Source organism: Rhea americana, unplaced genomic scaffold (assembly GCF_003343005.1).
Source record: "Rhea americana isolate MKP2758 unplaced genomic scaffold, rheAme1 scaffold_28, whole genome shotgun sequence".
NCBI lineage: Eukaryota > Metazoa > Chordata > Aves > Rheiformes > Rheidae > Rhea > Rhea americana.
Window position 1 is genome coordinate 3,395,555 of NW_028186401.1, and position 19,410 is coordinate 3,414,964.

Below are 19,410 nucleotides of genomic sequence, written 5' to 3' on the forward strand. Positions count from 1 at the left end.
TGTTTGACTAAATCCTTCCCACTCTAACACTGTTTTTTCACGCCGGCCCCTTCTTATTCTCTCTTTTTTCTTCATTCCCTAGAGCAAAGACCCCAGCAGATGCCTCAGCCTTGTAAGGACAACGGGGGCTCTCTGGTGCCCAGAGCAACATGAGGAACAAGCCTCAGCAATCCAGTGAGGATACCTTGCCCCACATTTTCAGCCATTTTACCTCGAGGCTGAGATAAAAGACATCACCCTAAACACGTCAGAATGCCATTTTGAGACAAGAAAAGTCTTCAGCTGCTTGGACGTCATCATCCTTTATAAAAGACCATCTTCGTAAGACTGTTGAGCAATTTTTCATATTAAAACATCTTTTGCTCCATCCCAAGAAAATGATACACTTTTATACAGCCCTGAGGAACTCCTTTCCATGCCCTGATGCAAAGAGATGCTCACTGGGAGGCCATTGGGCTGACTGACCTCTTGGGTCACACGGTATTTTGGCACACAGCACCCTCTGATTGCAGGAGCAGTTGATGACCTGGATGCTCCTGGGGTCTGGGCCTTGCTTGTTGAACTTCTCAAACACCTCCTGTCAACTCTCTGCTGCTTTCCAACTGAGGGCTCCAGCACAAGGAAGCTAATTACTTCCTCACAGAGTAATAAGAATATTGGGGTCTTATCTACTTATATTTTTCTGTCAGAAACTTATAAAGAATCCTAAGAAAAGTAGACCATCAGATCACTCAAGGGGGGAAATAAAGAAAGATAGTTTCAACAGAGGCTCATAGCATGTTTATCCACATTTAAGTAACAGCACTTGATTGTCTGCAACATGTAGTTTAAAGCCTGTTTGATTTCATTCTATAGATATATATTGTAGTTACTGCATGCAGATGAGAAGCAATAGAGTACTTACCCCAGATTAAAACAATGTACCTCAAAGGTATATAATACAAAATAACTGTTGCTGCYGCCAGGACTAAGCAGGCCAGGACAGAGAGGAAAGGCACCGTCCAGTTGAAYGTGCTGCAAAGAATATAAATAATTCTCCTCAATGTTACTGCTCTTGAATATTGCCCTGTACTCTGTTACTCAATAATAATTTAATGACCTCTTCGCTGTGCTCGGCGCATTTGAATACACTATAAATTGCAGACCCTTTGGGAGGCAGGTAAGTAGATTCCTGCATCTGGATGCTATAATAGATTAAGGGAGATATCTGAGAGGCAGGTATCACGATAAGGAAAGAGAGAGGATACTCTCAGGGGAGCTCAGAGAAGTTGTTAGGCGTGTAGCCGGTTGTGGTTTTTTTTCCTCCTTATACACATCGCACTTGTCACACATCTCTGCTCACTGGTCAGCTCTCCATTATTCATGGGCAGATTATCTGATTTGGAGACACAGCCGTGCCACAGGTGCCAGCCACCCGAGCTGGCTCTGCTCGGGCCACAGCAGAGATGACATGGGATGTTTGTCAGTACACAGCTCAAATGTGGCAAGCGGCCAGACCCACCTCCGCTAGTAACTTGGGACGGAGCAGTTGTGACTGCCGCTAAACCTAAAAGAGCCATCTCTCTTCACGCCACTGGGGAGTAATAGTCCACAAATATCTCTCAATACGTTTGCCTCTATTTCTTTTCATTTTCATCAGTTATGTACTCCTTTGCATATAAGATATATCTTGATATAGCATGTTAGCAGTAGTCCAAAGCTCTGCATGCCACCAGTTTTCCCAAGGGGAGCACTCAAGAGGCTCAATCATCACAGACATTCAGATATTTGTAGCATTGTAGACAATAACGAACACAAAACAAGACTTCCTTTCATCCACTGCCCATCTGTAAGCCTATGGTGGACATAAGATGAGCAGCTGTTGCTAATGCATCTTTGAAGTCACTTTGTCCTTCTGTGCCCTAGTCTTGCAAGCTCTCTCTTCAGTACCCTCAAAACACTGAGGCACCCAAGTTGCATGAACACCCGTGAGTTTGTAAGTGGGTTTACAGGTCTGGGCATCTCTGCTTCACACAGTCTGCCCGCTAACTTAATCACATCTCGGGGAAGGGGAGTAGGAAGAAAAAAGGATGAATGTGGAGTACTCATCAAGCTATAAAATAAGCGGAACCTCCCTTGACAGATAAAATTAATAGGAGGGAGAAAGAACTACTTCTAAGCTTCAATAGATGCATTAAATATTAAGTAAAGATAGGTGGGAGAGGACTCATCATTATCAATCAGCATAGCTTAAATTAAAAAAATAGCAAAACAGCTCAGTACAGTTAAGCTATTAAAACTCCCTACGATTGCATAACTAGAGTGACAGACGGAAACTGTAGCACAATTCAGTCTGTCACTTAGAAAAAAACTTTGGTGGCAATTTTTTTAATGGTACATTACTGTTGAGTTACAATGGAATTCTTCCCAAATTACATCGAACATCCACATTAATATCCAATGTGTTCTTTAAGACCATTGTTACCACAATGAATACAGGAATTAACAGTGCTTAAGCCCTCCGAGTCTTCCTGCCACGCAGCTGGACAGAACAGTGCCCTGTTCATAGCTGGGAACACATCTCTTGGCCACTTCCACTCCAGCTGGGGTGTGCGGAGTGGAACCACAACACATGGGCTCGCTGTATTTTTAGCTTGAACCCAGCTCCTTATTAAAGTGTGGCTCAATCACAAACCATCACTTTGTGTTCAAAATAGAAAACAATGAGGGTCAATTAAGCCGCAATAAAGACTAGATTCTAAAAGTTGGTGCGTGTCTGTGGACAGGGACTTTTTTTAGGCTCTTCACCTCCCTTCTTCCTAGGGCCAGGAATACCCCATGTGCCTCCCAAGGCGACAAGACTCAGAGAACCTCCTTCGGGCTTCCTCACGGCATCAGCAGGAAGCAGACAGCTCAAACCGATAGAGAAGTGCATCAATGTACTGGAGTGAGAAACAAGTGCCTGATAACCCCTGCAACCAGGCAAGAGCAAGAGGGCATGAGAAAGGCAACACCAACCATCATTTCTTCCCTACTTTCTACAGAGAAAGCACAAAGAGAAGTCTAATATTTTGCTGCCCATGTCTCCCAGCAATAAATTTACTGGCGTCATGGCTCCCTAACTGCAGCACTCAGATGAGATCAGGGATTGGGATAAATGGTTGAATATGAGAGCTAAAACCAGTAAAGCATCTGGCTGCTTCTCTTCTCTCTGCTTTGGAAATGCTTAGGAAGAAGAAACAGCACTATGACTGGTCAAGTCTCTCCTGCTACCCCTTGCAGTTATTTTTGGATCAAGAAATTTACCCCACCATAATCATCCTGGCTCTTCTCTCATGCGTATCATGGCCAAGGAAGGAAAACTGATCACTTACTTTTTAATCCTCTCTCCAAACGACGCTATTTCTTCTAGGATGCTTTGAACAGCTATGATGATCTCTTGGACCATGTGGATTCTTTCAATTAAACCTTTTTTCTCAGATTCCTAATAAAAATGGAAATGAAAACGTTTTATGTATTCAGTATTTCCTAATATGTTCACAGCTACATGAAGAAGGTAACATTCTGCTAGTACCACTGATGCAATCTTAAATATGTAGTATGCGCTGGTGCATACTTGTACACCAACTTTATCACTAACGAAAGCAAGAACATGCACAATAGCTTTATTATATCCAATAAACATTAATGCCCATAGCATCTTTTTATTTTTTCTCTTTCTCCCAGTACATGAGCAGAAGTTTCTATATTTTCCAGCAAGAATCATGGGCGGCAGTATCTCAAACCAGCGGAGTGCCCATGTGCGTGTCCAACCAGAACAGCTGGGGGCACTCTGGAGTGATGACCTGCAGGGGAGCGCGGAGTGGCCAGTGCTTCCCAAGAACAAGAAGGGACTTATGCAGAACTTCCAAATATCGCTTTTCTGAGTCTTGCAGGCACCCAGCAGTGAGGTTGTTTTCTGTACGTAAATTAGCAGCCGGTTACTGAATGCAACATTAAGTATTGGCTGATGATTAATACTTTTTCTTCTGGACTATTTTCCCTCAAGAAATGTTAACCTCAGTATTACAGGATATCTAGAGTGTCCTTCAAGATTGGCAGAAGACCCAACAAGCTATTTTTTATTATACCAGACACTGGAATGAGCAAGCAGTTTGAGTGTACTAGAGATCCCAAATTCTTAAGTCATCTTTTTTCCTTTTTTTTTTTTGCCACATAGCATTGTTAGTCAAGTCAAACAATCCTCTCTAAGCAATGCTTTCCACTCCGATGACCTCACTGTGCACAACACCAAAAGCAGACTAATCCAGACTACCCTGCCTTTGTCATGGGCTAAGGCCATGCCTGTGAGACTAACTGTACATAACATAACTTTGAGTCCGAGCACAGTCAAGTGTCCTCCCTCCTGCTCTCCTGTGCTGTTCTTGGGCTGTTTTGCAGGTGTCTGTACCACACAGAGTGGCCTGTAACTACAAACTTGTTTCACATGTATTTCCATGCAAAGCCAATCACCGAAAAAGGTCAGTAATTTGAGTTAAAGGGAACACTACAGTTTGCCAACAAACACCATATCCTCGAAAAATTTAAGCTGCTGCCAAACTAGAAACTTTAGTTTTGAATTTACTATGCAGAGATCTATTCTTTTACTAAAAGGAAAAAAAAAGGAAAAAATGTCATTTTTCTTTTACAGAAGCCATCTTATAACTTCATTTCTTACTGCTTATTTTAGACAGCAACATTACAGGACATTACTACACATGTGCAGACATAAAAAGGATGCACAGAATGAATTAAAAATCAAAATGACTTAAATCAGCCTTGGAAATCAGTATACAATTACCAGCATTCAGCATTTCTTTGCCAGCAATCTAACACACATACAGGCATGCAAATTGGTGTGGTTGCAGATATTCTAGCACAAAATCAGCAAAACATTCACTTCTCGCAAAACACAGTGCCCAGGACACTGATTTTACACCACATTTAGACTATCTGAAACCAGCCCAATTTAGAAAAAAAAGAGATTTTTAAGTTGTGTTTTAACCAGTCGGTGCCCAGACAGGGGAGATGCTGGCACAACTCAAGTCACTTCCACGTTCTCCATCACTTCTCACTGGTCGGGGCAAGGCAGAGGACAGGGTAGGTGGAAGCAAGCAAGGGCCAGATGCACTCGTATCAGCGCCGGCTGTAATTCTGCCCTCTACGCTACAAACTCACCTTCCCTYGCTGCGCAAGAGAGGGGCAGAGGCTGCTTGCGCTGGATCTGCGCTAAATAAGCGCAGGCTCATTGCTACAGCCGTTTGGCACTACGACACCGCGAGAGGGTCTGCTTGCACCCGAAACTGCATCGCGTTGCGTCTCGGCGTGCCGAAACACCGTACCACCCGCCGCTGGGTGCGGGGAGCCAGGCAGTACACCGCAGCCCTGCTAACCCTCAAAAGCAAAGGTGTGCTGCCCGCTTCCCGTCGCAGGAGTCCTCGAGTTTAAAACGCTAGCCAAAACCACCGCAGAGTTATCAAGCTCCAGACATCTGAATATTTGCCTTTAGGTTGCAAGTGAGTGCAGAATGAATAGAAGCGGGGTTTTAAATAATCACACTTTTGGGTGTGAAAATGAGTATTTTTACATTAATAAAACCACCAACAAAAATGTAACCCTTGGGGTGTGAAACGACCCCAGAACAAAATAAATAAATAAATAGTCAGTTTATGTGAAAATAGCACCAAAAAGTCACTTTCACACAACTTCAGTTATAACCTTGCTAGGCTCAAATGTAAATGACTCATTAGGATTACTTTTAACTCTTCACTCACTAGAACGGTACAACGTTCCCTTAGTCATAACCCGGCTTTAATGCACCAAACTTGCAAGCCAAACTTTGGGAACAGTTCACAGAAAGCCAGCCAAGGGGAATTTCATTTTGTCCAGATTCAGAGGGAAGGGGTAAAGAAAACATTCTAGATCAAGCGATGTTCCAGGGCAAGCCTACTCTTGCCCCCCAGAGCTGCAAGGAAGATCATCCGACAACTCTATCTGCTTCATGCTGACTTCATTTACACGTCTTTGACTGAGCTTGTGAACGTGGGGATAATGCAGTTTAAGAAATACAACGTAACTTCTGCTGCAGCAACCAGCAGCCTAAGAAAAATATAACAAAACAGAAACCCCTACTGTCTTTGGACCACCGTTTTTTGATTTTTTTTTTTTTTAACCTAGCACACACTAAAAACATTGGCATTTTTCATTCATAATACAAAATACACCCAGCAAGGCAAAAGGTAGAGACGGTCTGTGATGAGAGAGCCTTGTAGAAGATATACAGGATTAGAAAGCAGAATGGACTGGCTACTGCTCTCATACTACACATTTCAGTATTTGTGCAGAAACATTTGAAAATGCTGGAAATTTATCAACATCTTTTCCTTGTTGTTATTGTTTTGCTCTGGAAACCTACAGCCTAAACACACATACAGTATGATTAGGTCACTGGTCGAGAGAGACAGCAGCAGACAAATGAAGTATGACAAACGTGTGATTTGCTAAACTATTTAAGATTTTGGAGCGCTGCGTATGCTTTCTGAAGCCAGCAGCTCACTAAATGCTGTTGGGAGCAGTACAAGAGATCACGCGCCCAGCAGGAAGACAGTCACTGCTCCATATTGATTAACAAATGGGCAACTGTCACACAGAAAGCTATATTTGAGCAGTGCCATGTCTGCGGAAGATGCAAAAATAATCCCAAGAATGTCTTCCACTCTACACACTTCCCCACTTGTGCAAGGTCCCACAACCTGGATAATATGCTCCATCCGCTTCGATGTCATTTGTTTCTGACTTATTTTGGACTGATCTGTCTCAACATATTATGCAACGGCTGCCTTAAAACAAAACGTGGGTACCCATGGTTCAAAATCACAGCGGAGAAGCTTTTGCTTGAATTAAAAATAAAATACCCTACTTGTTTCTGGCATAGCTTTCTAAAGCCAGTTGTGAAACTGCCATTCCTTCAAGGCCTCTTTCTTCTTCATTTCTTGGCTGATTACAGCCCTGTGGGTGGACCAAAACTAGTCCTCAGCCTCTGGGAAAGAATTAACTCCATCAAAATGAATTTACAACTGAGAATTAATTATATAACCAGTATGCTACTTCAAATCGTCCCTGCATATCTCAATTTAAGAAACCTTCATTTTTGCATTAATTGCCTGACCAAAAACACAAAAGGGGTCTTACAAAAGATTAACTATGTCAGGGAGGGGGGGAAAAACACCATCAAATTCAGAAATTAAGTCTTTTGTGTACAGCTAACGCACACTCACTTGAACTTGTAAACGAAGGCACCAAAACTGTGCCCTACTGAACGAAGGCTACGTTCAGATTTTTCTTTCTGTGAAATCTGTATCGGTTAATAAATGGGACAAGTAAATGCTGTCAAAGAGTAACTATCTTTCTGTGATCTTCCCTTCCCTACAGAGCCACGTTGGGTTCAGTCAGGGACAGCTGCAAAAGAAACTCTTGCACAACTGCAAAATTGATGCACTTCCAATGGCAAAGACTTTGAAACTGTGTGAAATACGGGGGCAGGCTGCAAGGGGACTTCCCCAGCATCAGCATGGAAATCCATGCCAGGGCTAGCTACAGCTCTGGATGCACCCAAAACTGCACGCCGCACTCGAAATTCAAGGGCCATTTTTAATGTGGTTCTCTAAACGTGCTTCTGGTGGAATCTGCAACTATTGTACGCACACAACTAAAATTTTCAAGCTTGAAGTCCCTACCACGTTCTAAGTGCCATACCGCTTGGATTTCATATAAATCATTCTCACAAAAACAAGTCTTGCATGCAACTTTCATACAAGTGGTATTCATCAGCAGATTTTTGGCATGCCAAGGGAAACTCTCTATATAAAGCCGAGGAACACTTGGGGGCAAGGATTAAGGAAAAAGGAGGGGAGAAAAAAAATAAATAGGGATTAACACAAAAGGAGGAAGAAAGCAGACAGCTACATCAGGAATGAAAATCTTGACTATTTTCAGGAATAAAAAAGTCTGCCTAGCTCTGCTCAGGTTTAATTTTCAGAATTAGTTTTGTTTTTGTTTTTAAAAATATTGACAAAGCAGCTAGCCTATTATGGCACTACTGCCACAAGCAAGAGAGGGGGATGTTTTATCAGGATTTATACGAATTCCCCTGTGCATTAGCATCAAGATTGGAAAAAAGGAGCAAAAGAGGAAAAAAGCTCAGGGCATGCATACCTTTCTGTCCCACTATTAAAAAAAAATGCTGTGGTCACTTAAAAAAAAACCCAAAATAAACAAAAATAGATTTCACCGAAGTTGATCTCACTTGCTGCGGGCACGCGCTCTCCTAGAGCGCTGGACTCCAAAGTTACCGCTGTCAGGCCAAGCCTTTGCCAAGTAGGTCTTCCGAAGGCCTAAATACTGGCGACTAAGCACTTCCAAAACCCAGACGCGACGGCGTATGCACAGCAGCTCACCGGCCTCTACAGTTTGCAGGGAACTGCCTGCTAACAGCTCCCACCCAGCAGCAGAGTGAAGCTCTCGTGGGAGGCGGTAGCCGGGGAGCGGCAGACCGCTCTGCGGGTAGCTAAAACGAATCGCACGCGGAGCTCGGAAAAGAGCCACCGCAGCAGCAGCCACGCCGAACCGAACGCGCCGCCCGGCGGGAGCCAACGCGGCCCCGGCGATCGGCGCCGCCGCCGCGTCCCGCAGGAAGGGTACGCGCACGGGACGCCTGCCAAAGCCTGCGCSCTCGCCTCGCGCCGCCCGGAAACCGCGCCTCGCTGGACGGTTTTGTTTATTAACACCACGTTGCAAACGTGCCYGCTTAGCTGTGGAAATTTAGCGAATCTGAGTGTACTTGAAATAATTACCAAAGAGAGGAAATGCAACACATACAGGTCAATTTATGCTCTCAGTTAAAAAGGTGTGAAATTTGGAGTAATTCCACCAGAACCAATAGAATTACTTCAGACTGATATGAAGGASAGCACCACCGGCCTTAAAAGGACACATTTTAAAAGCAGGGCATATAATCCTACAGCTAAGGCTGAGAGACCACTGTCAAAAAAGGCAGATGACTACCCCATGCCTTGTTAAATCTAGCTTTGCTATTGAATCATTATGGGAAAAACAGCCCCACGCTTTTTGCCTACATTGGGCAAATTTCATCTGGGTGCAGAGGACCAGCAAAGTCTATACTCAAGTCCTCAAGTCCCACCTAAACATCAGATCTAAGCAGAGAGGTTTAGCTCGTAACTCCGTTGCTTTCCTTCTGGAAAGGAGTGAGATGCAGAGGGTTTGAGAGACTTTTTCTGTACTCGCTCATATTTGCACAAAAATGGAGAGAAACCGGAAGTCTTGTGATATTGCTACAAGTTTTAAAGTAATACTGGTGTTAGCACCAGAACGAAATACTATTCAGGTGAGGARTATGTATGTAAGAAGAAAGAAGCCTGAATGAAGATTAAGAAGTCATCGGTCATCTTTTATTTAAAAGATGGAAGWCAAAAAGGAAACAACTTTGAGAAAAATAAGTGCTTTCTCCTGGAAACATACATGACACCTAAGAACAAGCACATGGCGATTAGACAAACTACCGGATCATCATCCACGATCTAGGTAATGATCTTTAGCAGTTCTGGGTACAGGATAGACCTATTCATGCATCTGCCAAATTCAAAAGAAATTTTAACATTTTAAGAATTTTTAAGGGACAAGAACTCCTGAGCTTTATGTGCTTGGTCCCCCGGCCTGCTTGGCTGGCTGCTGTTGCAGTGGTGGCTTACTTAGCTCCAGGGCAAGAGAAAGATCTCCAGGCTGGTACAGAGCTGCAGAGTTCCATGCAGGAAAAGTGCCAGACAACAGTCCCTAAGGATACTTAAGAAGTCCTCTGCAAGTCCCCCTCCTTATAACTCATCTCCCATCATTCCTAAACATCCAGGTGGTTTCATTGCTGTTGGACCACCTTCTAGGACAAGCATTGTGCCAAGTTAAGGATGCGTATGATGCCATTTCTACACAGTGCAGCACTGCAAATAAACAACAGACCCCTTCTCTTCCAGCTTCTGGTACACAAGAGGTTTCCAAAGGAAGAACAGCATGGCTTTCCTTAACCAGAAGCTGATTAGGCTAACAAGAAGCTTGGGAATAACTTACAGAAGCCATAATTGTGTCCTAAGTGGTATTTGGAAACTGATATTACTTCAGTCCGGATGGTTGCAAGATCAGATGACTTACATTAACTTAGATATGCCCCCTTCCCTCCAGCTCCGCACTGAGCATAGCTCAGGCCAGTAGCAGAATTTGCCCCTTAACCATCTCTGTTAACTACAAAGAACACTAACATATTCATARTCTATACATTAACTCAGCAGGAAGCAACGAGAAAGGAGCCACAAAGGGAGGTCACTTAAGAGCATCAATTTAAGGTGCCCATGCCAACATAAAAATGCACCCTGTTTTTTTATGTCATGATCTTGCCCACAATTTTGTTTCTCAGATGTGGAGAAGGTGGGTGCTCCTTGTTAGTCTGAACATACCCTGTATGCCATATTTTCCAAGCCTTTACCATCATTTCTCTTCAGCAATCTTCACAGGAGATGTTGAAATAGTCTATTGCAATTGTTGAAGAGAAAAGCAGAAAAAATGCTTTTTTTCTAATGAAATTATTTATACTTTCAAGGAAAAAAAAAACAATGAGATGATATTGTCTTGAATGACCTTTCCTAAGTATGAGGATATAGCATCTTACACAATAGACTCTTGGTTCRTGTTTCAATTACTGACCTTTACTGTGGAGAAAATTAATGCAATTTTCATCATAATCCACCCATACAAATCAGATCCATACGGAAGGTTCCCACACGCTGAATCTAACACAAATGAAAAACGTCAGCTGTTTGCTACTGGATGAATTTGACTTTAATTTGTTCGGCTGGAATCTTTTTGAACTGTACTCATAAGGCTTGGCGTATTTTTGGTACCTACTTTTGACAGAATTTCTTACCTCAGAAACATTGCATTTTTCTTCTTTGGAGACTCCTTCCCCCACTTTGTTTTCCCCAAGCCTGAGATACTCAAAATTTCTTGGAAGTTGCCAAAAACTTGGCTTAAAGACACGGTGTCATTTGATCCTACTCTATTATATCCCCCTGGCCAAGCAGGGCTACCTTGGCTCACCACTTGGTGGAAGATGTCCAAGAGAACAGGAACTTGTGTTGATTTTGTTTTGTCTCTGATTTTATTTTGAATCAATTTCCAGACCTGGTAACAGTAGTAACTTAGTTTTGTCTGTTTCGGAGAAAATGTTAACTCTAATCCAGGCAATTTAGGATCATGAGAAGACTGCAAGAATCTTTCTAGCGGACTGTTACGACACATTCATTCATGAGGTATCTGTCTGCTTGAAGTTCTACAGTTTTTGTCAAAAAATAACAAAACACCCCAAAGTTAATTAGACAGAAATAGACAACAATCAGACAAAGCACGTACATTTTGACTTGCATGTAACTTGTCCATACCTTTCCACTGGCGGACAAAAGATGTTTCAGTGAAGTAATTTTAAAGCAATCCTTATTCAGACAGCCTGACAGAGCCCCGAGCTGACACAGCACAGCCTGTGCTCTACATCCAAGATGGCAAGAATCCGAGGAGGCGTTTCTCCCTCCTCTGCGCAGCTTGCGCCAGCGAGACCCGGCACCCTTATCTTCTGCAGTCCTCTACGCTATTCTTTGGGCAGGAGACAGGGAGAAAGAAGGGGAAAGAAAGCGGGAGTTGGCAATTAAACCCTGTCATTTAAGACAGATCGTTTAGGTGGAAGGGAGTTAATCTGCTCTTGGGCTTTTGAACTAAGCGTCTGTGTATTTATAATTTGTAAACAGTTCATCTCTTGGAGGGTGTGTTACAATTCCCAGAAGCATGGTCTGTTATGTCTAATGTGTAGCAGAACCCAGAAAAGCTATGTGTGCGAGTATTTTGATACAACATGATGATAGGAAACAGAAACAGTGACCTCGTACACCACAGCCCAACTAGCAGATTTCAACTTTAGGAGTTCTTGTATTGGGGGGGGGGGGAATACACAGACTTCTTCTTAAAGTATAGTTGTCTGCTTAAATGTTGACATTGCAATGAGATAATGTCATAAAATTACATTTTTCTTATACTTCCTAGAGCGTTTTGGCCACCCTCAGACTTGGAAAATCACTCTGAATAACCTAAAGCACTTAAAGAGACAGTCTTTCCTCAGGGYGTGTACACAGTCCATCACCAGTGCTAAAGGGATGTACCCAAGACAGCATGCAGATACGAAGGCAATGGTGCACAGGACACATCGTAGTAGTTGGCAGTTCTCTCTCTCTCTCTCTCCTGGTAATTCTGTGTCAGAATCCCATAGACCAGTACCTCTAAGATCCAAATTAACACAAGTTATGAATTATGACTGCTGTGCTACTGAGATAGACACTCAAGACACTAGAGTCTAGAGTCTAGAGATAGACACTAGAAGCCTGCCGTAATTGTCTACAGTGAGTTGCTTTGGCCAGCTCTACCAGTTCTCCATTTCTGAGYGTGTTTAATCCTTGCAACAAGATACAGGCAAAATTGATTATGGCAAAAATTGTAGTGTCAAATCAACCATAGAACAYGGACTTACAGGACTTTTCCCAAACCAGCACACTTAGTTAGAAGAAATCAACAAAGAAAACGACAGTAGAGTTGTTTAGCAGAGGGCAAAACATGCRAAGCCACTAGATCTGTATTTCAGTGTCCCAGCTGCACATACGGAGAGAACAAAAGTCAGTTACATCTGCAGTAAACCTGACCAAGAATACCACAGCTTTGCAGCATCAAATCTGTCGCAGAGCACAAGTTGGAAAAATGTATTAAATAGATACTTAATCYGTTATATTTTTTCCACCTCACCACTTACAAATGAAGAAAAGGAATATTAAAAGAGAAGAAACTGAATAGAATTGGTTCTACACAATAAATTGCACATTTAAGCATCACACAAATACTATGCAAGGTCAACATTTATAGATMTCTAACTTTGGACACACACACAAAACAGAAATTACCAGATTTCAGTTATATGTTATATGTACTASTCCTTTAAAAATAATGAAACCATCATTTAAGGATTTCTGCTTACTTCCAGATACTRATATATTCTTACTTCCATTTAGTAGGCCAATTTTACAATGCAAATGGCGAATAAAATATGAGAACATTCAAATTATCGTTGTGCTTTCCAGAAACCTGTAATTCAACTAGGTCGCCTGCACTTCATTTTATAACTTTGATGGATTTCTGGTTGCTCATTAAAATATAACCACCACAGAAGACTGGGTTAAATTTAAAGTAACTACTTCCATCAATTAGTCTGTTGAGCTTCAATTCTAATGTCTACCACTGAGATCTAAGGTGGACTTGCTAACTACAGTATTGACTAACTTCTCAGCGATCAACAATTTCATTGTAACATTCTCTTAGAACACAGAATATTCAAAAAGATGCTTATTAACTGAGTATGCAATCTTAAAGTTTCACATAGCCTTGTGAACATTTTCTTCTTAGCAGCTAATGTTCCTTTGCATGCTGTTAATCGTTAAATAACTCCTCACCTTTCAGCTCTAAAGTATTTATAGATTATCAGATCCTCCTTCACTTAGTTATGTTTTTTCAAGCTGTATATATTAAGTTCTCTTAATCTTTCTCCRTATGTCATGCCCTCTAATCCCTTTATCATTTGTCACTGTGGCTTGATAAACTTTTAAAAAAGCCAATGTATTTTTCATAGTGAGAAGAATGACTAAGTGGGCTCCAATAAAACAAGATTCCAATTCCAATYCTTTCTATATTTCAGCAAACTAAAACTAGCTCTTTTCCAAGCTCTAAAAGAAATGTTGAGAAAATGCWAACCAGTCCTCTGCAAATCACAGTTCTGGCTTCAAGAAGAGGAAACGCCAAATAATTTGGGGAAAGTCATTAGTACAAAATGCCCCAAAACTGGAAATAGAAGCGATGAGAAATCTTACATGCTCATGCATGTCTATGTACCTTACTCACCCATACACATACGTGCGTGTGCACATACCTGTGCATGTTTCTGTTATGATTTCAAGAATAAACTGGGGACTCTTCAGATTCAAATGAAGTTCATGTATTTCACTTAGGTAATCCTGTGCTGAATGTTATGTAAACTCATCTCATATTTTCAATTTCAGCAGTCGGTCAACCAGTACCAATTGTTTCCCAGTTAATATGGAGAACAACTGCAGATTGCAGAGTTAGGATGCCTGGTTTGTGCTCTCCTACGTCCCTTCTGATTCTAGCTAACACGCCAACAAGGTGTGCTTACCTTGTCATCTTCATCGTCATCTTCATCCAGGCCCATAAGCTCCTGCAAAAGTGGATGTCCATATTAGAAAGCACTATACTTCTCAGTGATAGGCAGTGTTCAAAAAGCTTATGAAACTCCCACAACGATTTATTATGCAGTTTTCTCCCACTACTATTGCAAGTCATTAAAAAACCCACCACTTTCACCTTTCAGAAATAATGTTCTGTGTTCAAGGACTTCTCTTTTTTGTGATATCCTGAACAAAGCATGCAAGACCCTATACAAATTTTAAGTCTAAATAAAACCATTAGTGGCTGTGTCCGGTAGTTTGAAGGCAACAGCTTTCAAATTCATTGCCAACTTTTACTGTCTGTAAACAGCCGTGTTCTTAGTGTGACAAATGAACCAGCRGGTATGTCAAGGCTGAAGATTCTATACCCGACTTGTTCCATCCTCACTGCTACAATGACTGCTCTCTCCCTTTAGGGCCATTACCGAAACATTAGATGGGAGAAAATACATTAGTATGAACATAATCAATCTCACGAATCTCATAGAGATTTCTATAGGGCATTATTTCCTCCCTCTAACTTCTGCGCTGACAGGTAGAGGAGAAAACAAAAGACTTGGCTAAGGCTTGAAATTAGGATCACTTGGCTTTCAGTTCAAGTGTTTTATAAGTTGAGTCTTTAACAGGGTCCTCCAAGTTTTTCTTGGTTATTTAATAGAAATATTTGAATCACTGTATTACAAGTTTAAATACAACTAACACAGAAAGAATGTGAAGAATCACAATAAAAGATGTTCTGTTTCTTATATTTTCAGAAAAGTAGTTGCATCAAGTATGCAGGAGGCACTGAGAGCTCAGATACCCGGATTTACTCTTTGGCTCTCTGGAATATCCTAAGCAGCTGAATTAATACTGATCATGGTCCACATTTCTGTAGAAGCTCCCATCTGTAAATCATGAAGCATTTTACCAATACTCATAAATTCAGCTTCCCAGCAATTAGATCATGCACACAAGGTTAATATTGTTATCCCTATTTTATAGCACAGAAATCAGAGAAAGAATCTGAGGTTCAGATTTCCAAATACCGTTTTCTTTCACAAAATGTTCATACTGGCACACAGAAAACAAAGGTAGTACACAGGCAGCTGAGGTCTGAATATACAAATACAAAAGAAAAAAGACTGTGTAAAGTATTTTGAAGAAAACTTTTTCTCATCTGCAGGACAGATGTGACTAAGAGTAGCACCTGATTGTCTATTTTTGACCTACGGGTGGTCAACATCATAGATGCACATAAAAAAAGAAATCGGGTAATATTAAAGGCATTTTGACTGACTACTTATTCCATATGATCCCAGTCCTGCAAAGCACTTCGGCACACATTTAACATTTGCTTATGCAAAAATGCACCACTGCTTTCCACGGCATAGCATCGCTCAGGAGCTGTACCAGGAAATGGGCCAAGTTTCGTATGACTGTTTCTTGAGTATAGCTGCAATTATTCTATATTCTCAGATACACGCCTTCTGTAGCATCCAGCAGGATGATGCACTATTCAACCTTGCTGACCTGTGTGTGTGTGGGACACCACGCACTGGAACGTGCAGCTAATTCACCACAGGAAGAATGATGGGCATTGGTAGATATTCACACCRCATTTTATCTAGTATGCTGTACTCACCATTATTTTGTATTGTTTTGTATTATAAAAAAGCAAAAATGTGAAAAACAACACTATCTGGGATTCTCCCACATGCGAATTCTCATTTTCTTAATGAAACAAATGAGTCAAGGAAGATACATAATATATTTCTAAGGTCGTCTAGACTTAGCTAAGATTGCAGATAAGCATTTCACTTACCATTTGTCTTCACATTCAGTTCATATCCTGGTCTGGATAACATGACTCTCCCTCTGTTTTAAATAATTCTTTCATTTAGGAACAACTACAAACTAAACTAGAACTTCCACTGCTAAAACTAATACAACAGCTATTGCCTTTCTCAATACTAGGATATTATTTCTTTGTACAAAATCCATGTGATCAGCTTGGGGAGAAGTGTTCTTCATGGGTACAAATGTCAATCAGCTTTTTTTCAAAAGCCAGAAATAAGCTAATTCTGCCTGAATTTTATTCCTATACTTGTTATATGTTTAAAGACAGATTATTACAGTTATTCATGAATTTACTTGCTTCATTTTTAACTTAAATTAACAGTGTTATGTAAGAAAAGACAAGGGTCAAATTTAGGATTAAGTTCAAACAGCATATCATATCCCACCAGCAGCATTTTGCCACATGTTGTAATTATTTTTGTAGATGTCCTTTCCCTCTGCTAGATCAAGTTAAGAAACTGCAAGCCAAATTAAAATATATATATATATATATTTCCCATTGATATTGGCAGGGGGGAGGGATAGAAGAGGAGTGAAAAGATTTCTTCCGAAAGTCTCCAATCACAGGACAAAGTTTAAAAAACAACTAACTTCTCTTTTCAGCTTCTACTGACTTTCCTCCTCTGTGAATCATGAATCATCAGTGCGATGCAAAGGGCAAGAGTGGCAGGGCACGGGATGTTGGGTCTTGGCTCTTTGGAAGTCTGTCTTAATTCTAATCAGTTAAAAACATTTGCACTTATTAAATAAGTCAAATCCCCCTCCCACACACTTGTCTCCTCCCCCCTCACTACTCTGAATAGTCTATTGCATGAATTGAGTCATTAAAATTGAGAGGGTAGAGGTTTCTCTTCAGTAACTGGGAAATAAAAAAATGCTGCTTAGCTACACAACTAACTTAATAGCATTAAAATGCATGATATTTTGCTCAAGGGCAAATTCCAGCTAGCTCTGCCAACAATGTTACTGCTACTTTACTCGCCTGAGCATCTTGGGTGCTGCTGACCTTCTCGGTCTTGATGAGAGAGAAGTTATAAGCGAAGAGCACCAGCAAAGCCAGGGGCACCATGTAAAGTTCCACGCTCCATACGGTGACCACAAATATCTGGGAGAAATAAACAGGAGGGGATACATAAGAGCGTTTAAAGAGAAAGACGTGTAAGAAGGCCTTTCAGTCATTATCCCTCCGAACATTCATCCTTGAATCTCTGTTAACCTCATTCATATTATTACTTTGACAAAACAAATCTGCTCGAGAAGCGTGTTCTCTTTCTATTTTGTTTGAATCCATTAGGCTGGTATTTTTTTAGCTTCTCTTCTCCTCTGTTTCCAGTGAAGTACAAGGCCATGAACATAAGGTCAGTCCAAAGGCGTTATTCCCTCCTTCCTGGGACCCCTCGAGCCTGAATGCCCAGGCTCGGTATTGAATCCTTAGCACCAACACACAACAGAACCACTTAGAGAAGCAAACCTGCTCCACTTCATCCAGCTAATTGCTGCGGGGGGTTGGGGGGCGTTTCACAGGCTTGAGGAAAAATTCATCCTGTTGTCCACCAGGAGCTGTGCAGGTCCCCATTCACCACACAGGGGACAACCGGCAAAYGCATCTTCACCGTTTGCCCACCCACTGTTTGCTTGGCATGGTGGAGCTGAGCAAGGACAACCAGCTCAGAGCAGGCAAGGCTCAAGCTCATGCATGATTTTGGGAARGGGTCCAGGAACCCTACTCTCCATTCCCCTACAGTTTTTCAGTACAACACACACTGATTTCACGGGTGGCTAAGGTTCTCTTTGCACAGAAAGGGTATAATCTGGGGGCCTCAGGAGTAATATCTGACCAAATCTAGTGATAACCAAATGCACAAGCCAAATTTTGAAGTAAACCACTCTGCAAACGGAGTCAGCAAAACAGGTAACACACATGATTGAGACTGTAAGTGGTTTTATTTGTTTGAGTTTTGTCTTGTTTTTAATAACTTTTCAAAAAATGATATCAAGCCAAACTGCAATCCTCTTCCATGAGTATCAATCCTATCTGAACAGCCTCTAAACTTGGAGTGGTTGAAAATGCAAAGTTAACAAACTAAATCCAGATCTGCCATAAAATGCATGTTGTGATCCCATTTCCTTTTCTACTCATACACAGTGTTCCCAGAACTCCCTAATGCTGGTAGTAACTTTAAGCTATTTTAAGCAATTGCTTTTAAAGGCTAGGCAGAACACATTTATTGGATTTTTCTCCCCCCTGCCCCAATCTCTGGAATGATCAGCAACAAAAATCTCATTTTGAGAATAATACAGGTAGGTGAAAATGAGTCAGATCCTTCAAGCTAATGCACCTCAAACTGCRATGAAGGGCAAACTCTACACATGACCAGAAAGCTCAATCTCTGCTTCCATTAACCCATAGCTTGGCAGGCATCATATATGCAACCCTGTCTAACACGCTCTAGGTGACCCTGCTGAGCAGGGAGGTTGGACTAGATGATCTCCAGAGGTCCCTTCCAGCCTTACTGATTTTATGATATGAAGACAAGACTAGCACTTGTAGCAGGGCATGACTGTGACAAGAGAGATTTTGTGTTATGGACCTAAAGGTACCAGAGAAGTATTTCCCACYGACTCCTACAGGCGAGGACTTCATACCCCCACAGAAAAGAAGCTGTTGCAACTTTTAAACAAAATGACTTACTTTGCATCAGACAAACGGCCAGTCAGGATCTACTGGGGCCAAACATACACCAAAAGACGATGACAGTACATCCAGCCCTGCCCAAAGAGCAGTCACATTTTGCGGAACAATCCTGACTTTACGCTAGCTGTTGCTATGCCAGGAATTAGACTGTCATCYTATTCTTGGCATTTGTAGGTCAGTAAAATAACCTTTAAGATATACTGATTTATAAAATGAGCAGACATCCAGACAGCATATCACCATACCATTGATTTGCAGAATAGGATCTTACAATTACGTAATCTTTTTTCATTTTGATCTTGTTTTTCAACATATTAAAAAAATTAGAACTGACAAAAAACATTTTGATAGCCTAAGATCAAAAAAAAAAGTTCTGCGAGAAGTTCTAACCCGAACAAATTCCTGTGAAGCTATTTCAACTCCCTTGAATCTTTACTTGCTTCATAAGATAGAGAGAAGGGAATA

At 41.4% G+C, this 19,410-nt stretch overlaps 1 protein-coding gene across 1 annotated transcript in view; it reads right to left on the reverse strand.

Annotated features, from left to right (window-relative positions):
- Window positions 1-19,410, reverse strand: part of MCTP2 (multiple C2 and transmembrane domain containing 2) — a 106,413-nt gene that overhangs the window by 6,470 nt on the left and 80,533 nt on the right. The window contains exons 17-20 of the mRNA XM_085308634.1: window positions 17,233-17,355; window positions 14,360-14,401; window positions 3,354-3,463; window positions 905-1,014 (exon numbers count right to left, since the gene is read on the reverse strand). Coding sequence (XP_085164760.1) covers window positions 905-1,014; window positions 3,354-3,463; window positions 14,360-14,401; window positions 17,233-17,355 — 385 coding nt within the window. The remainder of the gene's footprint in view (window positions 1-904; window positions 1,015-3,353; window positions 3,464-14,359; window positions 14,402-17,232; window positions 17,356-19,410) is intronic.